Source organism: Anolis carolinensis, chromosome 4 (assembly GCF_035594765.1).
Source record: "Anolis carolinensis isolate JA03-04 chromosome 4, rAnoCar3.1.pri, whole genome shotgun sequence".
In the NCBI taxonomy this organism is placed as follows: Eukaryota; Metazoa; Chordata; class Lepidosauria; order Squamata; family Dactyloidae; genus Anolis; species Anolis carolinensis.
The window spans coordinates 171,225,217-171,244,481 of NC_085844.1; the positions used below are offsets into that span (position 1 = coordinate 171,225,217).

At 38.2% G+C, this 19,265-nt stretch overlaps 1 protein-coding gene across 10 annotated transcripts in view; it reads right to left on the reverse strand.

Annotated features, from left to right (window-relative positions):
* Positions 1–19,265, reverse strand: part of nfia (nuclear factor I A) — a 576,988-nt gene that overhangs the window by 148,963 nt on the left and 408,760 nt on the right. For all 10 annotated transcript variants that reach the window (XM_062979580.1, XM_062979577.1, XM_062979578.1 and 7 more), the window contains one exon: positions 5,072–5,146. In XM_062979580.1, coding sequence (XP_062835650.1) covers positions 5,072–5,146 — 75 coding nt within the window. The remainder of the gene's footprint in view (positions 1–5,071; positions 5,147–19,265) is intronic.

A 19,265-nucleotide genomic window follows, 5' to 3' on the forward strand; every position in this document is an offset into this window, starting at 1 on the left:
TCTGATTTGGCCCTGCCATTAGCCACAGTCAGGCAATGGCATCTGTCATCAAATGCCAAGGAGGGTAGTGGTGGTGAGTTGTTAAAAGCCAACTTTACACACCGCAGACTAACCTGTTTGCTTAAGAAGCAGTGGCAGATGTCTTTCCATCACCAGAATCACAATAGAATTAACTATAATTCTGACCAGCTTCCATACATGGAACTGTGTAGGAGGGAAATATCCTTTATCTCAAGTAACAAATGTGCCTTTCCCTATCACCATTACATTTTAAATATCAGGATGAAAATGGGAGTTGCTTTGGTTTTTTGAACTGTTTGACATCACGATCCAGTGAATCAGAGACAATACACATGCCATACAGTCACTATCCCAGTCACCACCCTGTGCCCTCACCACTGTAGCTCAATGCCAGATTAGATTAGGAAGTAGGAGCAGCCCATAACAACAAGGGGGGGGGGGCACAGTATAGATTGAACATTCTTTATCTGGAATTTCAAAATATTCTAAAATCCAAAATTGTCCACATAGGTGGCTGTGATTGTGACATATTTGCTTTCTAGTGGTTCAATGTATACAGATTTTGTTTCAAACATAAAGTGATTAAAGTATTATTATTATTATCAACACAACGACGTTGTATGGCACAGCAAACAAGATAGATATGCTGGATTTCGTTTCGCAAAACCACAAGTCGAACACTTCCCAAGTGTCTAGGACTGTGTGATGTATTTTCTGATGATGTGTGCAGATCCCAGTAGGGTGGCCTTTTGCAGTTGGCAGATGGTGATTTTGTCAATGTCTGTTGTTTCCAAATGCCGGCTGAGATCTTTTGGCACGGCACCCAGTGTGCCCATCACCACCGGGACCACCTGCACTGGTTTCTGCCAGAGTCTTTGAAGTTCAATCTTGAGGTCCTGATAGCGGCTGAGTTTTTCCTGTTGTTTTTCATCTATGCGACTGTCACCTGGGATGGCAACATCAATGATCCAAACCTTGTTCTTTTCCACAACTGTGATGTCTGGTGTGTTGTGTTCCAGAACTTTGTCAGTCTGGATTCGGAAGTCCCATAGTATCTTTGCGTGCTCATTTTCCAATACTTTTGCAGGTTTGTGATCCCACCAGTTCTTTGCTGCTGGCAGGTGGTACTTGAGGCATAAGTTCCAATGAATCATTTGGGCCACATAGTTGTGCCTCTGTTTGTAGTCTGTCTGTGCGATTTTCTTACAGCAGTTGAGGATATGATCAATGGTTTCGTCGGTTTCCTTGCACAGACTGCATTTTGGGTCATCAGCTGATTTTTCAATCTTGGCCTTAATTGGATTTGTTCTGATGGCTTGCTCCTGGGCTGCAAGGATCAGGCCTTCTGTCTCCTTCTTCAGGGTCCCATTCGTGAGCCAGAGCCAGGTCTTCAGGTATTATTATTATTACTATTATTATTATTATCATCTTTATTTATACCTCACCTTTCTCCCCATGGGGAATCAAGGCAATTAACAATCCCACACTTAGTCAAGTTTAAAAAGTGCAATACAAAAGATTTAAAACTATTAAATAGTAACAGTGTGATAAAACAGATTAAAATACAATAAATGCACTTAAAATTGCCTTTAAAACTCATAGCTCCCTTCAGGTTATATGCAGAAGGTGTATAGGAACCATAAATTATTGTGCTTAGCCTTGGGTCCTATCTCCTAATGTGTGTAAATGCAAATACAGATATTCCAAAATAAAAAAAACCTGACATACCCCTGGTCCCAAGCTTTTTGGATAAGGGATACTAAACCTATACATCCTTACCTGCTCCATTATTTCTTTCTTGTATTCCCTTCTTTTCTTTGATGCACCTTTAGTTTTAGTTCTAGCCCTATTTCAGCAGCAAGAAAATCCCTACTCTTATGAACATTTTCAGGTCAGAAGGTCATCAATGAGGAGGATTAACCTGCTAAGGTGATTGTGAGGAGTGAGACTACATGAGAGAGAGATCACTATGTTCTTATTCTTTTAAGCACCAGTGATTCATGCTGCTGAGCAGGAGAATTATTGCAAATTTCAAACACTAGGGTGCCACCTTATGCCAATCTATAACTTACATTTCATTCTAGTTTTTTATTGCCAGAGACTCTGCATACAATATACCTGTTTGTATAGCAATGGCAATGTATTCCTATTATCCATTTTAGCTGAACCTTTAACTAGAGGGTGCACATCCAGTTCAGCCAATATCAGAACGACCTATATTTCTGGATTTTCCAGGTGCCATAGAAGTACATTTGATATATTGAATATGGACGTGATATCTGCAGCAAATAAATAATATAATTCCTGTGTGTCTATATTGTTGGATGGAGGATATCTCAGCTAATAGTTTTAAAATACTGCACCCATTTGGATAGCTAAATGTGATTAATGAGTCAATGAAGTAAGTGCAATACATTTATTAGGCATAAAGAGATCTCATTCTATTGAATGAGGAACAGATACATATGGCTAAGGAAATATGCATTAAGACTGCAGTGAAAGCTCCTTCTATTGAAGGGAAAGGAAACGTTCAGAATATGTATGAGAGAAAAGGCATATTCCAACTTTGTTTTTCACTATACATGAAAATCACCAAAAGGACGAGCTCTGGTTTAGCTGTCATCAGAGCAGCAGCACAGCAGTGACACAATGGTGTCCATGTCTCCTTGGATTGTCTGGATTATGTCATAGTAAAATACAATAAAAGGACCTTTGATCAATGGAACAGGGTGGTGACAGGTACTCCTAACTCACTCTTGTTAGTGAATATTGACAAACTGGTAATGATCATACTGCAGCATGCCATTCAGACGAAGGGCATCAGCATTCTTCAAAGGTCACAAGCAATGTCTTTTAAAAGGCAGGATTCCATTGTATTTAGGCCTCAGAAATGTGAAAGTCTTTATTCATTTTGAGTATTAAAAATATGAGAGCCATAATTTCACTAATACTGAACATGACTGCATTCTGTGTAAGTTTTTGCATGTTCATAATAGACCTCTGCAATCTGGGTAAACTGCCATCCATTTCGGTGTGCTGGATTTCAGTGTGTGTGTGTGAGGGGGGGGGGGAGGAGGGGTCCTGATCTGTTTTTTGGGAGCTTCCCAGATTCAGGAGGTCAGAAATCCGTTTTCAATCAGGGAAGCTGAAAGATTCATTTTCTGTCCAGCCCATGATGCGGGAGACTTCCCAGACTCCCCTTCCCTCATTGTAAGCATTGTTTGTCCTTATATCTTTCATTAAGACCTGGATTAAAAACTGCCAGCCTAGCAGTTCAAAAATATGCAAATGTGAGTAGATCAATAGGTACCGCTCCGGCGGAAAGGTAACAGCGTTCCATGCAGTCATGCCAGCCACATGACCTTGGAGGTGTCTATGGACAATGCCAGCTCTTTGGCTTAGAAATGGAGATGAGCACCAGCCCCCAGAGTCAGACACGAATGGACTTAACGTCAGGAGAAACATTTACCTAAAAGTGCCAGAGTTAAGATATCACTCTTTCTGTGATCCTTTCCCTTCTGTCTGTAGAGGAGTCTGGGTGTAATGCTTAGCTAAAGCTGTTTCTACTCTAGAGGAGACAGGCATGCGTGGTGCTTTCGCGGCTCTCTCCCTCCCTGCAGCTTTCCAAGGCATTTTAAGAAGGACTGAACCCCCACTTATCAGGGCAGGTAAGGAAGAGCGATTGGAGCTATAGTACACTGGGCTTCCTTTACAAAGCCCTATTTTTTGTCTTGATTTGCAGGACCTGGAGTGTTGTCTTGCCTTTTCACCCCTCACCTTTCTCCTTCGGATTTGATGCTTAGTAGTTAAAGCTGTTTCTGCTCTAGAGGAGATAGACATGCATGGCACTCTCTTCCTCACTGCACGGCACACAGGTTTCCAAGGCATTTTAAGGAGGCTTGAATCCCCACTTCCCAGGGCAAGGAAGGAAGAACAATCGGCATGGAGCTATCCTACACTGGGCTTCCTTTTAAAAGCTCTCTTTTTTCTCTTCTTTTGCAGACCCTGGAGTGTCTTGCCTTTCCCCCCATCGTGCTTTCCCTTCTAGCAGCTGCCTCCCTCTCGCACTCCACTTGTAACTGAAGGTAGCCGGTTTTCATCAGCCACTGTTCTGTTGCGGCCGAAAAAAACATGGAGGCTGAGCCCTTGCCATTATCCGAACAAACCAAACAAGCTGGATTGGCCAAAGGGTACCGGCCACTCTGAATCCATGCACAAGCCTAGTTTATAACACCTGTGGCTGTAAAAATGATCAGTGCTGCATAACACAGATGCAAAATAGACAGACAGACAGACAGGCAGCATAAACAGAAAGCATGTGCCATTGTTCATAAAGAGGATTTGGACATCATTTGATATCCAAATATATCCAAGTAGTTCATTTTTTAAAGTATAAAAACAGTATAAAATAATTTAAAAACCCATTTAAAACTAAAGGGTCTGGTTTTCAAAAATTTTAATCTGATGTTCTGTGATTGAAAACACAGGGATTTCTAAATGGATTTATCAATTGTTATGAAATTGCTAGGAAGCTGTAAATCAGGAGTGAAATGCTAGCTGCTTGAATACAGAACAACTAGGCGGTTCTTGCCCCCTCCAGAAATTCCAGTGGAAACTGAGTGCGTTACCTTTTTGTCTCAGATCCAAGTCACTTTCCCTTAAACTGGAAGTGACTTTCCTTTTTCCAGGGCAGGAATCTCTGGGATAGATCTCAAGGGCTATCCAATCCAAACCTTTGCCATGGAGGAAAAAAATATCAAAGCCCTCCCAACAGATGGCATCTGCTTAAAAATCAGGGATCAGAATGAATACACACACACACACACACACACACACACACACATATATACACACACACACAGCCTCACTACTTTAATATAGTGTATACTAGATAATGTCTTTCCTTAATATGCTTGAGTTTTCTAATTGTTGGCAAGGTAGAGCAGGGATTATCTGGTTTACAAAATATCCAGTAATTATGTCAGGGTAGAGAAATCAAGGGAAGGATTGAAATTAAAAGTAGTTTATTATAATAAGAAATTATACTTACTTTGCGAGACCCTTACTAGTTCAGTCACACTGAACACACCTGATGTGACAAAACTGTCTTGGAAGCCCAAATGTCCTAGAAAACACAAGAAAATTATAGATGTGATTAGCCTTAAGCACTTAATGACAGTACTCTTAAATACCTTGGTATCTGTTTAATGTAGAAGAAATTGAATATTTAATTTCCCACTTATCACTAATTGCTATTTAGGTAGGCGGATATATGGCTAGAGTTTAGGGAAGTTAACATGACACATTAACAGAGAGAACTGCATGTATTAAAACATCACAGCTGGAAATCTGAAACAAAAGCAGTTCATTTTCATAAACAGTTACCTTAGATGACCCTAACAACTCAACAACTGAAATTAAAATACTGTACCTAGGAATCAGATGGGATAACTAAGTTCTATAATCGTTTTAAATGTTATTCTCCAAAGAAACATCTGATCAGGATTATCTACTCCTTCATTCAAACAAAACAAGATTTAAAGATGTACTCTTCATTTTCTGTGGTTACATTAGGGAGATCTTGAAATAGCAACTGTTAAAAAAATCTTGAAAAAGAATGCCTTTCAAAAAGGAAAAGAGAACAAGAATGTTTTATATATTTAAAAAGCCTCTTTAAAATGAGCTTTTCAAAAGGAAAACCAAATCTTTGCATAAGAAAGCTTTAACTCTAATCCGCTGAATTTCCTTAAGAGACAGGGCATATGGTTGCTTGCTGATTTCATTTGTGTAAAGGATATTTTATATCAAAATGTTATTACTCTTCCCCTAACAAGTAGTTCCCTTTTTCTGTAAAAACATGTCTATCACCAAATGTTAATTTAATTTTCTGGGTAGAATCAATTACAAAGCAAGTAGCTCTCAAACTGCAGGATGGGCAAAGGGAACTGGTGAACCACACAGATTACTGCATGAAGTATCTATCAGGACTTAAATTAGAGGTCTATAGTTGATAGGCCATCATGACCTATTGCTTTTGAAGCAGGGTCAAAGAAAACAGAGGATAAAAGGAATATTAAAAGAACTGTGAAGTCATTCTTGTCAATAGGATGTGCCATACTTTTTAAGGTTGTTCTAATTAAGGTTACCCATTCTAATATCCATGAACACAGACATATTTAATGTAATATAAGACTCCATGTGCATAAACACAAGAAATTGTGAATATTCCATTTGATTTCAATGTATTGCAGAACATTTCTCATCAACTGAATTAACTTGCTTCCACCACACACACTCACACACAATGTAAAATTTATTTGGTAACCTGCGAGGATTGATTGAATTCTCCCTGAATGACTTACTGATTGATCAAAAATCTAACATAACAGGTCTATTATTGCAAAAGAAATTCAGTATTGACAGGATTATAGAACAATCTCGGAAGTGCTTTCATTCAGGCAAAATATTCAAATTGGTTTCCCAATAAATAATGTAGTGCTGCAAGCATGTTTTTGCAGTGCAGAGGCACCAGCTCGGATCCTGGATATGCCAGCTTTTTCCGCCTACTCTCATCCATGATCGCAGAATTTGCAACCAACACTAAAAGCTGCATGAAGGATTTGGGCCCCACCAACCTATTAGCTAATGCTTCTCCTGGACAGCTACCCAGGTAAGTTGAAGGTCAGAGCTGCAAGCGCTTGAATAAATTCAACATACAATACTTATCCCCAGAAATCAATGAAGACTTTAGTACTGTGCGCAGCATCCTCAAGCCATAAATTACCCCAAAGTAAATCTGCTGTGTGCTTATAATCTCAGGAAAGGATTCCTTCCCCCAGGTATTAGTGAATGTAAACCCTTTATATATTTTGGTCAATGAACACAATGCTAGATTGTATTTTTTAAAACTGTGCAGAATAAGAAAATTATGCACATTTACTGTAATAATTTCTCCATGATTTTGAGTTTGTTTAATTTATTTATTCACAGTGGATTTTATCTTCTGTTTTTCTCCACACTGGAACTGGATTAAAGCAGAGGCTTTTTGTTGCCATAAAGCCTTCCTGGGACTTCATGGATTGCAAAAAATATCCAAAGTGACTAGCAGCCTATTTCTGGATTTGAAAAACATTCCTTGCAACATGTTTTAAAGCTGAAGTGCTGCTCCTGACTTCCAGAAGAGTCAATGCAGCTTTGTTTTTGGCAAGAAAAAAGGGCTGCCCAAGGAAGCTGTGAGGCCTCTGGTTGCACAGTGTGTTAAAGCGCTGAGCTGCTGAACTTGCAGACCAAAAGGTCCCAGGTTCTAATCCCGGGAGCGGAATGAGCGCCCACTGTTAGCCCCAGCTTCTGCCAACTGAAAACATGCAAATGTGAGTAGATCAATAGGTACCGCTCCGGTGGGAAGGTAATGGCACTCCATGCAGTCATGCCAGCCACATGACCTTGGGGGTGTCTATGGACAACGCCAGCTCTTCGGCTTATAAATGGAGATTAGCACCAACCCTCAGAGTCAGTCACGACTGGACTTAACGTCAGGGGAAAACCTCTACCTTTACCTAAGGAAGCTGTAGGGTCAGCAAGGTCCACATAAATGGTGTCACTAAATTTTGCTTATCTCTGGGTTTCGGTTTTGGGCTACAATTTACAATACTAAGGTCTTCACACATTATAGTTCCCAAGGATCCTTTCACACCATATTTATAGCTCTATGATTCCATTGTCCCTGTTATGGTGTCATCTTGTGGAATCCTGGGATTTACCATTTGGGAAGGGATATTTTGAAATCTCAGCTACAGAACTTTCCTACTGCTTCCCCAAACTACAAATCCCAAGATTTCAGAAGTATCACAATAAATCTGTCTTTGTAAAAGGAGTCCAGATGGCCTTGGGACAGTGACTGTCTCTCAACCTGACCTACCCACATTGGGTTGTGTGTACCACCTTGAGTTAATTGAAAGACAGCTACAAGGGTTGAATGAAAAGTAATGCCTCCACCTTCGTAAGTTCTCAACAGATGGCAGTACTGGTATACGGCAGATACTGGCTTGTTCAGTAGATTCTCCTCTACAGTTCCATTTGGTGGGAAGCCTTAGCATTGAAAGGTTGTGTTGTTAAAGTGCGAAGTATGGAACCCTGTGCAGACGATCAATGTGACTTAAGCAACGTGCAGTCACTGAATTCTTGACACCAGAAGATGTCACCCCAAAGGAGATTCATCAGAGAATGCAAGCTGTTTATAATGATTGTGTTGATGTGAGTACTGTGCGTCATTGGGCGAGTAAGTTTAAAGATGTTGAGGTGGGAACATCTGACTTGCATGACAAAGAGTTGGATGTTCTGTGACAGCAACCACTGGGTTTCACATGCAAAAGGTTGACAGATTGATTCAGGATGATTGTCGTATCACTCAGACAGAAATTTCAAGCATAATCGTCATTTCACAAGAAAGTGTGGGTCACATTATTGCCTTGCTTGGCTATTGGAAGATCTGTGCACAATGGGTACTGTGAGACACTGGTTGCAGGAACAGAGTGTCGACTTCTTCCGTGACGGCTTCAGAAAACTAGTTCATTGTTGGCAGAAATGTATCCAATTGCCTGGTGATTATATGGAAAAGTTAATAGTGGTAGTTAAAGAGCACATTCTAAGGATTATTTCTGTGTTTGATTTACTAAAATATTCCCATCCAAACCCAAGTAACGAAGGTGGAGGCATTACTTTTCATTCAACCCTATTAGAATATAATTTTATTTTATAAACCCAGAGTTGTTAAGGACATGATGAGTTGTCTCTGGGACATGATGTGGCCACTATACCTGGTTACGTGTGTGTTTTTACAGGGCTCAACAAGTCCAAGATCTCCAAATTGTTCTTTTCCTGGTCAAAAAAGTTTACAAATGTAGCCATGTGAATTTAGCCCATGTGGATTTTGGTCTAGATGTTTTCAGGACTGAAAATTCACGTTTGAAATTACACCGCTCCTCTGCCTTGTTTAACATCAAAAGTCAAAAACTCAAAGTGGGCTTTCACCTACACCTGGAGTCATTTATTTTCTGCTACAGTAGAATCTCACTTATCCAAGCTAAACGGGCCGGCAGAAGCTTGGATAAGCGAATATCTTGGATATTAAGGAGGGATTAAGGAAAAGCCTATTAAACATCAAAGTAGGTTATGATTTTACAAATTAAGCACCAAAACATCATGTTATAGAACAAATTTGACAGAAAAAGTAGTTCAATACGCAGTAATATTATGTTGTAATTACTGTATTTACGAATTTAGCACCAAAATATCACGTTATATTGAAAACATTGACTACAAAAATGGCTTGGATTATCCAGAGGCTTGGATAAGTGAGGCTTGGATAAGTGAGACTCTACTGTACATATAACAGCCAGCATACTGTAGTAATAATAGTGTTGAATTCTGGGTTACTAGGGTTGGAATCCCCATTTGGCCACAGAAACTCGGCCACTGGATGACCTTGGGCAATTCCCACTTTCTCAGACTCAGAGGAAGACAAAGACAAATCCCCTCTGAACAAATCTTGCCAAGGAAATCCTATGATAGGTTTGTGATAAGTCGGAAATGACTTCAGGTCACACAACAACTCCCCCCCCCCCCCGAGGGTCTCAAGAAAAGACTGTCCCTCAAACCAACAATAGTTGCCTAATCTTGAAATAAAAAGATGGAATAAAAGGCTAACAAAATATATAAAACAGTAAGAATTCAACTATTAAGAAATAATAACCACTTCGGCATGAAAAAACAAACTTCAAAATCATATGAGTATAGGCATCCTTCCTTTTTTTACTGTATCAACCAACATACCCACAGAATATTGATGAATAAATGGCTATAAAATACTTGTTCTAAATACTCATTATGAACCCTGTAAAAACTAATTTTTAAATCACAAAGCTATTCCAACAAGGAAAAGCTCTGCCTTACAAAGTATTTCAATATACACAGACCTCTTAAAACCTTAAAATAGTCATGATCAATTAGAACTTCAAGCCTATTATCTTGACCAAATGCCTGATTAGAAAGAAAAGCCTTCCCTACTCTAACTGCAACTTGATTCTTCTTGGTTTTATCCCCTACATAGATTATCCTCTGTTTCACAAACAATGTCATGCAAGTAACATCTAACAATACTTTAAAAATAGATGTCTATAACACTGGTTACAGAGACACTTTTGGAGAATCATTGAAAATATTATCTGATCTATGTAGGAGGTTAAGTGTTAGCCATGACGTTTGATGTTGCAAGAAAAGTCATGTAGCTCTTGAATGCACTAGGCACAATGCATTCATTACTTTAATTTGGATTGTCATGTACCGTACATTTGTATCTGAAAATTTCGAAGAATCCACAACAGTTATACATGTATTATTTTAACCCTTTACTGCAACCAAGCTGGCTATTTGCTATTGGTGGAATACATTGGTTGGGATTCTGCTCAAACATTACAAATTGGTAAGATAGAATTATTCATGTGTAAGTGTTTGGTATTAATGTTTATCATTATTGTACTATTGCCATTACTACAAATTCCTCTCAAAGCTACCGTCTGAAGAAGGAGGACCCCTAACAGGAAATCCTTTCCTATCAAAGATCTCTGGTCAGAAGAGGCTGGAAATGTACTGATACACCCTAATCATCAATAGAAAATATTCCTGTTCCTTGGTGAGGTTGTTAGCTGTGAAAGTGGGCTTTTCTTTTTTTAAATGAAAATGCTTAGACATTAATTCTACTTTTGAGTAGATATGTATAGGATTGCACTGTTAACTGAAACATGTTTAGTTTGACTAAACTAAAACTGTTAAAACAGATAATACATTCTTATTTTAATAATTAGGATTCACTATAGTTGAAAAATAAGGGTTCACACAATATTCTTCTATTTCTCTTACTAAACATTCTTTGCTAACTGTTATTTGTCATTTCAGCACATCAACACATTGGTCATTTTATTAGCCCTTCAAATGCTGCAAGTCGCTTCTGGGGATCACAACCTGGGGATCACAACCAGATATAGTGAAGACATCTGCCCTTGCATTTTGCTACTCTGCAGCTGAGTACGCATGTCCAGTGTGAAACACATCTCACCACGTTAAAACAGTGGATGTGGCTCTTAATGAGACATGCTGCATTATCACAGGGTGTCTACACCCCACACCACTGGAGAAATTTTGCACCACCTGTCATCTGCCTGGAAGTAGCAGCCAACAATGAAAGGACCAAGGCAGTGACATCTCTGGCACACCCTCTGTTCGGATATCAGTCAGCATGCCAATGCCTTAAATTAAGAAACAGTTTCCTAAGATCTAAAGAGATACTCGCAGGAACACCTCATCAAGCAAGAGTCCAAAAGTAGAAGGCTAAAACCCGGAACCTCAAGCCATAGCTAATACTCAATGAGAGACTCCCTCCTGGCACACAGAAGACTAGGTGACTTGGAAGGCGCTGAACAGACTGCGCTCTGGGATCACGAGGTGCAAAGCCAACCTTAAGAAATGGGGCCACAAAGTGGAGTCCACAACATGAAAGTGTGGAGAAGAACAAACCACAGACCACCTACTACAATGCAGTCTGAGCCACATGCACAATGGAGGACCTTCTTACAGTGACACCAGTGGCCAGCTACTGGTCAAAGGACATTTAGCATAATGCCAAGTGTTTTTAAATATATTACAACTGTACCCTCAGTTTGCTTCTGATACGATAAATAAAATAGCCTTTCAAATTATGTCCGAAATAACCACTAGCCTACTAAACTCATAGTGCCAGTATTATCATAAGTCTGCTTGCACATGCAGTTTTAGAACAGCTTTCAAGAACCACTAGAAGATTCTTTGTAGGAAATACACATATAGACTATCTCAACTAAATAATGTTACTACAATGGAGGGATACCTTAAAGACTTAAAAGTCATGTAATACAATCCTAGGCTGGATCAGTTGTTGAAAAGGGCAGAATACAAGTGGCTAAAAGAAAAAAAAGATCCAATATTTGACTACACAAATCAGCATAACCTTTTAACTGCAGCAGTCATGGATGACTGCCCTTTGACCTGGAGAGATTATGTGGGATTTCAATGACAACAGCTGGAAGTGAGCATGTCTGAATAGAGAACACAGGATATTAGGCCTAACACAAAAGCCTGTCCAGATCAGAGCATTGATTAGAAATTGCTTCCTGGTCCCAACTTAATAGAGTGTAATAATGAAAGTTTTGTTAACTCTTCCAAGCATCCAAAATTAGAAGGAGCTTCATCTTTTGTAGTCTTTCAAGTAAATTTCACAAATCCATCCTCTAATGAAGATATGTTAAAAGGAAAGGCAAATATGGAAACTTGTGTGTAGAATAGGATGCAGAAATATGCATGACTTAGCTCAGATTGGACATTCCCATTTATCTGAACAGCGCATGCAATGAAATGTGGAAAATTTAAAAAAGCAAGGCATATTAATAACAATCAAAATAATGAAATAAAATGAGAAAAGAGTCAGTAGATTCCAAAAAAGGCTTATAGTGAGTCAGACCGTTGGTGCACCAAGCTCAATATAGCACCTCATAAAGTTTCCAAAACTCTTCCCTCTCATTTGGCAAGCTTTCGTATAAGTCTTATGCAAAAACAATTTTCCCCTGTATGGTAGCTGTCTTAGCATATATACATTAGCCCTTTGCATTCATGCCTTTTGTGTTGTCCATGCATTGTGAAAATTTGCAAGGAAAATGCCCACAAAACATGTATACGTTGTTGTCATACATTGCAATCCTAATGTGCAAAGTCTTTCTCTCTCCAAGCAAAAGTACCTGTATGGAGAGAACCAAACTGAACAGCATGGTTTTCCAACATTTCAGAAATGTTTCTCCCACTTACCTGAGAGCTCACCCAGCTACCTGGCACATATCAGTGTCCATCAGCACCATCCAGCATGTGCTATAGTGGAACATGATGCGAGATGTAATCCAGTGGGGTCTTACTTTAATAGGAGATTGCAAGACTGAACCTGAGTTTTTCTATTATAGAAGGATTTGCTCTACTATTGTATTACAGCCTTCCAACACAATTGCATCTCCTTCTTTTCCTGCCCCATTACATCAACTCACTGTGGATGATCTGAGGAAAATGGTACTAAAATGTATAATCTCTTTCCATGAACTGCTGAACTCACAGCCCTTTTCTTATAGAAGGCCAACACGCTAGCCCTGAAAATGCTTGGGGTCAGTGCCTTAAAAGTAAGGGAGGTTCCATTGTTCTGAACAGTGCTATTATATTAAAAGTCCACCAGCAATTTTGGTGAAATAAAAATAAATCACCTTTTTATTAGAAAAATCACCAGCATAATCACTGTTTAGGGAATCTGCCTTTCTGAAAGGAACAGATGTCTCAATTTAACATTTTTCACATATCTAACTTAAAAATTAGTATTAAAAGGAGACACCATTAGAAATAGTAATAGTCATCTGACAGATTATATGATAACATATTTTTCAAATCCCCTTCAAACTAAATGAGATGGAATCTACAGAAGGTTAATCATTTTGGAATATTTATAGCTTTTGAAAAGATGGTAATAAAAAGAAAAGTCACCCTAAAAATAATGAAAAGGAGATATTTATCTTCTTCTCCTAATCATTGCTCCCATAATTTCTTTCAATAACTGCAACAAAAATCACAACTATAATCTTTGAAAAACATGGTGTGACTTTTAATTTATTAAAAGTCCAATTGTTTAAACTCCTCACTGTAATTCACAGGATCTGTAGGCACTTCCTATTACTATATGAAACTTTAAGAGGTGGCTTTTCCATTTCTCATTTTATTCTGATAAACATAAATTACGTCTGTTTTATCATTTTGAACAATTTATATATACAAACCAATCAAGAGCTGGAATCATCACATTTGTTTCAGTGCCTGTTTTACTGGTGCCCATCCCCTCCTTCTCTTAAATCATCTCCTTTGCCATAGAGGTGTTTATTGAATATCCGTCATTTTTCAAGCAGTTTGTGCCAAGAGCCAATCTTACTGAAACCCCTTCTGCTTTCTATTCTCTAAGGGCCTTCCTTAGATCAGCTGTTAGCCATGCACAATACACTTAGGGCTGTAAATTTACAATGTTGTAGTCGACATTTTAAAATATAACTGGTGCCCGATTCACTAAGTTGAGCATAGTCTTGAAGTGGGGGGAGATCACATGGTTTTCAAATTGCTAGGTTGGCAGAAGCTGGGGCTAACTGTGGGAGCTCACCCCATTCCATGGATTTGAACCACCAACCTTCTGGTCAGCAAGTTCAGCAGCTCAGCAGTTTAACCTGTTGCACCACTGTGGCCCTTGGCTTTAATAGGTCTGCAATTATTTACAACAGTAATGTATGTCAGAACCACTGAGCTAGCCAAACTATCTCTGGGTGCTCCTGAAAATATTCAATACATGGGGAGAAGGAGAACCTTGAGAAAAATGATGGCCACTTCTACTGTCTAACTCAGGCATGGGCAGACTTCAGCTCTTCAGGTATTTTGGACTTCAGCCCCCAAAATTCCTAACAGCCTAACAGCCTACTGGAGGGCCAAAGTTTGCCCATACCTGGTTGAACTGCTTACATTTATTTAATTCAGACAGTGCCCTGAGGCTTTATGATACAGGGCAATAAACAAACAAATAAAGGTGTCCCATTTTTCATTTCTCAGAGTTAGAAAGCTTTAAAAGTTAGTCTTAATGTTGATATTTTTAATTCTCTTTCCTACCCCACCCACTTCCTGAACTCTAGTTCCCTTCTGACAAAGAAGGAAAAATCATCCTTTCCCATTACAGTGTGCTGTCTTCATCGTGCCGTAAGTGCTAATTTGAATTTTTTATCTTTATTCCTGGCACACAGTTTTAACCTAAGACGTAAAAGGTTGTAAAAGTCATGTACTGTACTGCCAGGCTACCCTTGTGTTCCTGTCCATCATCTTGTTCAGACACGGAAAGGGCTAATGATCTGTCAACTAGGTAAATTCATTACCCAAGAGAGAATACTGTGCCTGTTTTGGCTGCCCATTTACAGACAGAGTTTCTTTCAGTATGATGTTGCATCTTCTCTTCTCAAGGGAACTGTTTATGGTTGAGAGGATAGCACTAATAACAACAATTTACATTTATGTGATACAGGGTACATTCTATATTTCTGCTCCTTGATTGTTCATACTCCCAGTGCAGATTCATCAATCAGTATGATGGTGCACCAGGAATAAGTGCTGTTTTAGTTTCGGGAAAGGGTCACAGTAAGCCTGATTCAAGAAGTTTGATGGATGTAACTTGAAGAAAACAGGGGATGGGAACAGACTAGTGATAACAAGGGCCTGAAGAAAAGAATTTTATGATAATTGTTTCCTAGCTAATATTTCTGTTTACATTCCTCTCTAGATGAATAATTAGGCACATGTACCAGATGCAAGAGTGCCCTAATTCAAACAAGAGTCCTTCCATCAGAAGAAGAAAACTTTCATTTGAGAAAGGGAATCCTTAGACCATTTGATGATCTGATTTGTAGCTTTCTGTTTTGGATAGATTTCTATAAGCTTACATTTTGAATCCACTTCTGAATCCCAAAGTTGGATGGTGTCAATTTACTAGAAAAGGTCATTCTCTCAGATGAAGGTCACATAACAAGGGCTTTCTGTGTATATATTTGGATACGGACAGACTGGTCTTTCCATTGGCTTAAAACTGTATAACCAAGCATCCTTTTTAAAGTGATAGAGTAGGTCTTCACAGATTTACTGTATATACTTGAGTATAAGCCTAGTTTTTCAGCCCTTTTTTAAGATTAAAAAAGCCCCCCTCGGGTGAGGGTCCTGGTTGGCTTATATTTGGGTCAGCTTATACTCGAGAATATATGGTAAATTTATTATTTTTCTCTATTATTATTGATATTATTACATTTATTATTTTTCTCTATTATTGTTGCTACTATTACATTTATTTTACTCTATTTTATTATTAATAATAATACATTTATTATTTCACTCTGATCTTATTATTATTGCATTTATTATTTTACTCTAGTTATTATTACTTGTATTAATTTCCTGTATTTATTATTATTATTACATGTATTATTTTACTCTATTATTATTAAAAGGATACATAAGCACATTTACATTGAAGAAGATGAGAATAATGATTTGATCAGAGTTGGACAGTCTTACCTTAAATTTGAGCTTTATGTAAATATTCAAAAACATTTAATCTACTGATGCCTCAATTAATGTAATTTTATTGGTATCTATTTTTATCACTGAAATTTACCACCCTCGGCTTATACTGGAGTCAATGTTTTTTTGTGGCAAAATTAGGTGCCTCGGCTTATATTCGGGTTGGCTTATACTTGAGTATATACAGTATATGGAAACAGTCTACAAGTAGTTCCCCAAATTCCTATATTGTTGCTGCTTGTTGTTTTTATTAGCCATTTTGTATTTTAACATAACATGTTGAATCTAGACTTAGTCACAGTATCTATCAACTGGTTTCAATTGGTTTTCTCCAAGCATTACTATTTAATCCAACATTTCTTTTCACACGTACTCCTCCAGGTGCATTTGAAATCAGTCATATAGAAGATAGATCCAGACTACTTCTATTGTGATAATCTCTCATTAACCAGGCAGAAATTATCTGAAATATTTCAGATCATAAAATGAGAAATGCATTTGTATAAGAAATGTTCATATCCAGTCGGATAAAAAGTTCACAGTTTTTATTCCAAAACTTCAGGCATTCATAGAATTCACAGAAATTAAATTCAATGATCATTACTGAGCTTTGTATTAGTTATATATTTTAAATATTTTTATGGATTATGGCATGGCCCATTTAGAGTTCAGGTCAATAATACAGAGTAACAGTTTCTTATTCTGACACTAGATATTAAAGATGAAAAATACTTATTTCTTTTGATTTATCACTTACAGTATCTCTAACAAAATGTATCTTTGTCACAGACTAATATGAGTCTCTTTAAATCATATATGGAAGCATTTTCTTTATTTATGAAAAACCAATTATATATTTTACACAAATAAAAATGGAAAAAGGCATTTTCTTCCACAACTTACACCCCAATATCCATTTTGTTTCAAGTGCTTTTCTATGAACTGTCTTTCCTATTGTACAAATAACTTAACACACATGAATCTTGCATTATATATAATTTTTGTTTGTATCTTAATTTTGAATATTTTGTTACTCTGAGATTTACTCTTAAAGGTGTTTATTAATAATCTGTACCTTTGACTGTCTTATTTTTTTTCTCATACTTTAATGTATCAAACTATGAACGTTTCCTATCCTTCTATCACAATGCTACAGTCTATGATCATTCTATGATGCTGATTCCGGGCAGAAAAGAAAGCAACTTCACACACATACGGAAGCACCTCTCAAATATCTTGCTGCAATGCAAGCTGGGGGTAGGTGTTAGTTTGGATGAATTTAAAATTCATGGAGGATGTCTCTATCAATGCCTACCCGACACAATGTCTAAATTGCACACTTAAGATCTTCGGCAATGTATTATTGACTACCATTTGACAGGGAACAAGATCTCCTTCTTAAAAAATATCTTGGGTGCATTCCAGAGGCATTTGTTTGGACACTATGGGAAACGGGGTGTTTACCTGGATTAATCTTAACAGCTATTTTCTAATATCACGACCTGCAAGCCCCCCCCCCCCTGCAATTGTATAGTTGTGGTGAGGAAAGACTGACAAAGTCTGCTGCTTTGAACAGCATATTTTTCCAGGGCTTTACTGCCTTCACAGCAACTGTGCCCACAATCTTTTCTTCCAACCATCATTGACTGCCGCCACCAACAGGATTCCAGCCAATGAATTTAATGTTTGAAAAACAAGAAACATGGTGATAGATATGTCCATTTGTTACAATGTACCATTTTTTTTTTGGCCATACTGTTTCCCTTGTCACAAAACACAAATCAGGAACAAGAGTTTCCTCTGCACATCTGGCACTATCTAATAGTAGGGAAATAAGTCACTGGTGAAACAGTGAGATCAGCAACTTGGAAAGAGAAAATGCAGCGTCAATGTTTGGAGCATTAAAACAAAAACAAAGAAGATGATCTGCAGCTAGATTCACTGCCTCGTTATCAGAAATTATTCAAGATTAACCCTTACAAGTTAGATAAAGATCTTCCCTTTTAAAGCTCTGTCCTCTGCTCTTGCTTTTTCTTCTGATGCTATTTCATTTTTTTTTAATTTCTGGCTGTTTTTAGAGAAACACAGGCATTATTAGAACTTTGCTTCTCATTTACTTTTAAGACTCTTCACTGCACTGCCTGGAGGCAATAGAAAGTAGTCGTTCAAGAATGTTAAAGGATTTTATAAATCACTGTGCAGATGAGATGAAGGAGAGGGAGGAGGTGCTTTACTTGACAGCACATATTCAGCAAAAAAAAAAAGTCTCCCATTCGTCAAACTTCAGCATTTCCTTGCAATACTATAGCAAGCAACACATGGAGAGAAACACAGTAAATGTGATGGACATTATAAGCAGCCTATCAGCAGCTTGATTCAATTGTGTTGCTTTGGCTGCGGCAGCACAAGCAGAGACTTGCGCCACTGCAGCTGAAGTGATATATTAGGCCATGCGGCTCTGTCTTCTGTTTCATCCCAATACCTGACAACTTTATACTTCCTCTTACTAATATGATATGACACTGCAGTAAGCCAGGGTAAGCCCCTCTCCCATTTTCTCTACTTAGAAAAACACACACCAGCACAGAGGCTTCAAATAAATGGTGGCATAGCTGGAACAGTGGTTCTTATCCTGGAGGTAGCTCATGCACTGCCACTTTGCATCATAACTGAAACATTAACTCAAAAAGTGTACAATATTTCGAACTCTACATTGGTCTTGTTTTTAAACTCTGAGATAAGTGACTCTTGCATCCAGAACAGTATGGCGCAGAAATCCTTGCTTGTATAAGGAAGAGGTCTTCCTAGCCATAACCCTACCCTGAAAAATTTCCTCCAACAAGCTCCCATTGGTAACAGTTGTGACTTTTAAAGCAGTCAGTTAACAGGAAGGAGATTTTCATTATAGTAGAGTACTCACTTGTGAATGCCCCAGATTACATTCCAGATAACTACACATTGCAATTGGAATCCTAGACATCAACCGATTGTTTAATATTTCACAAATGTATCTATGCTGAAACATTTGA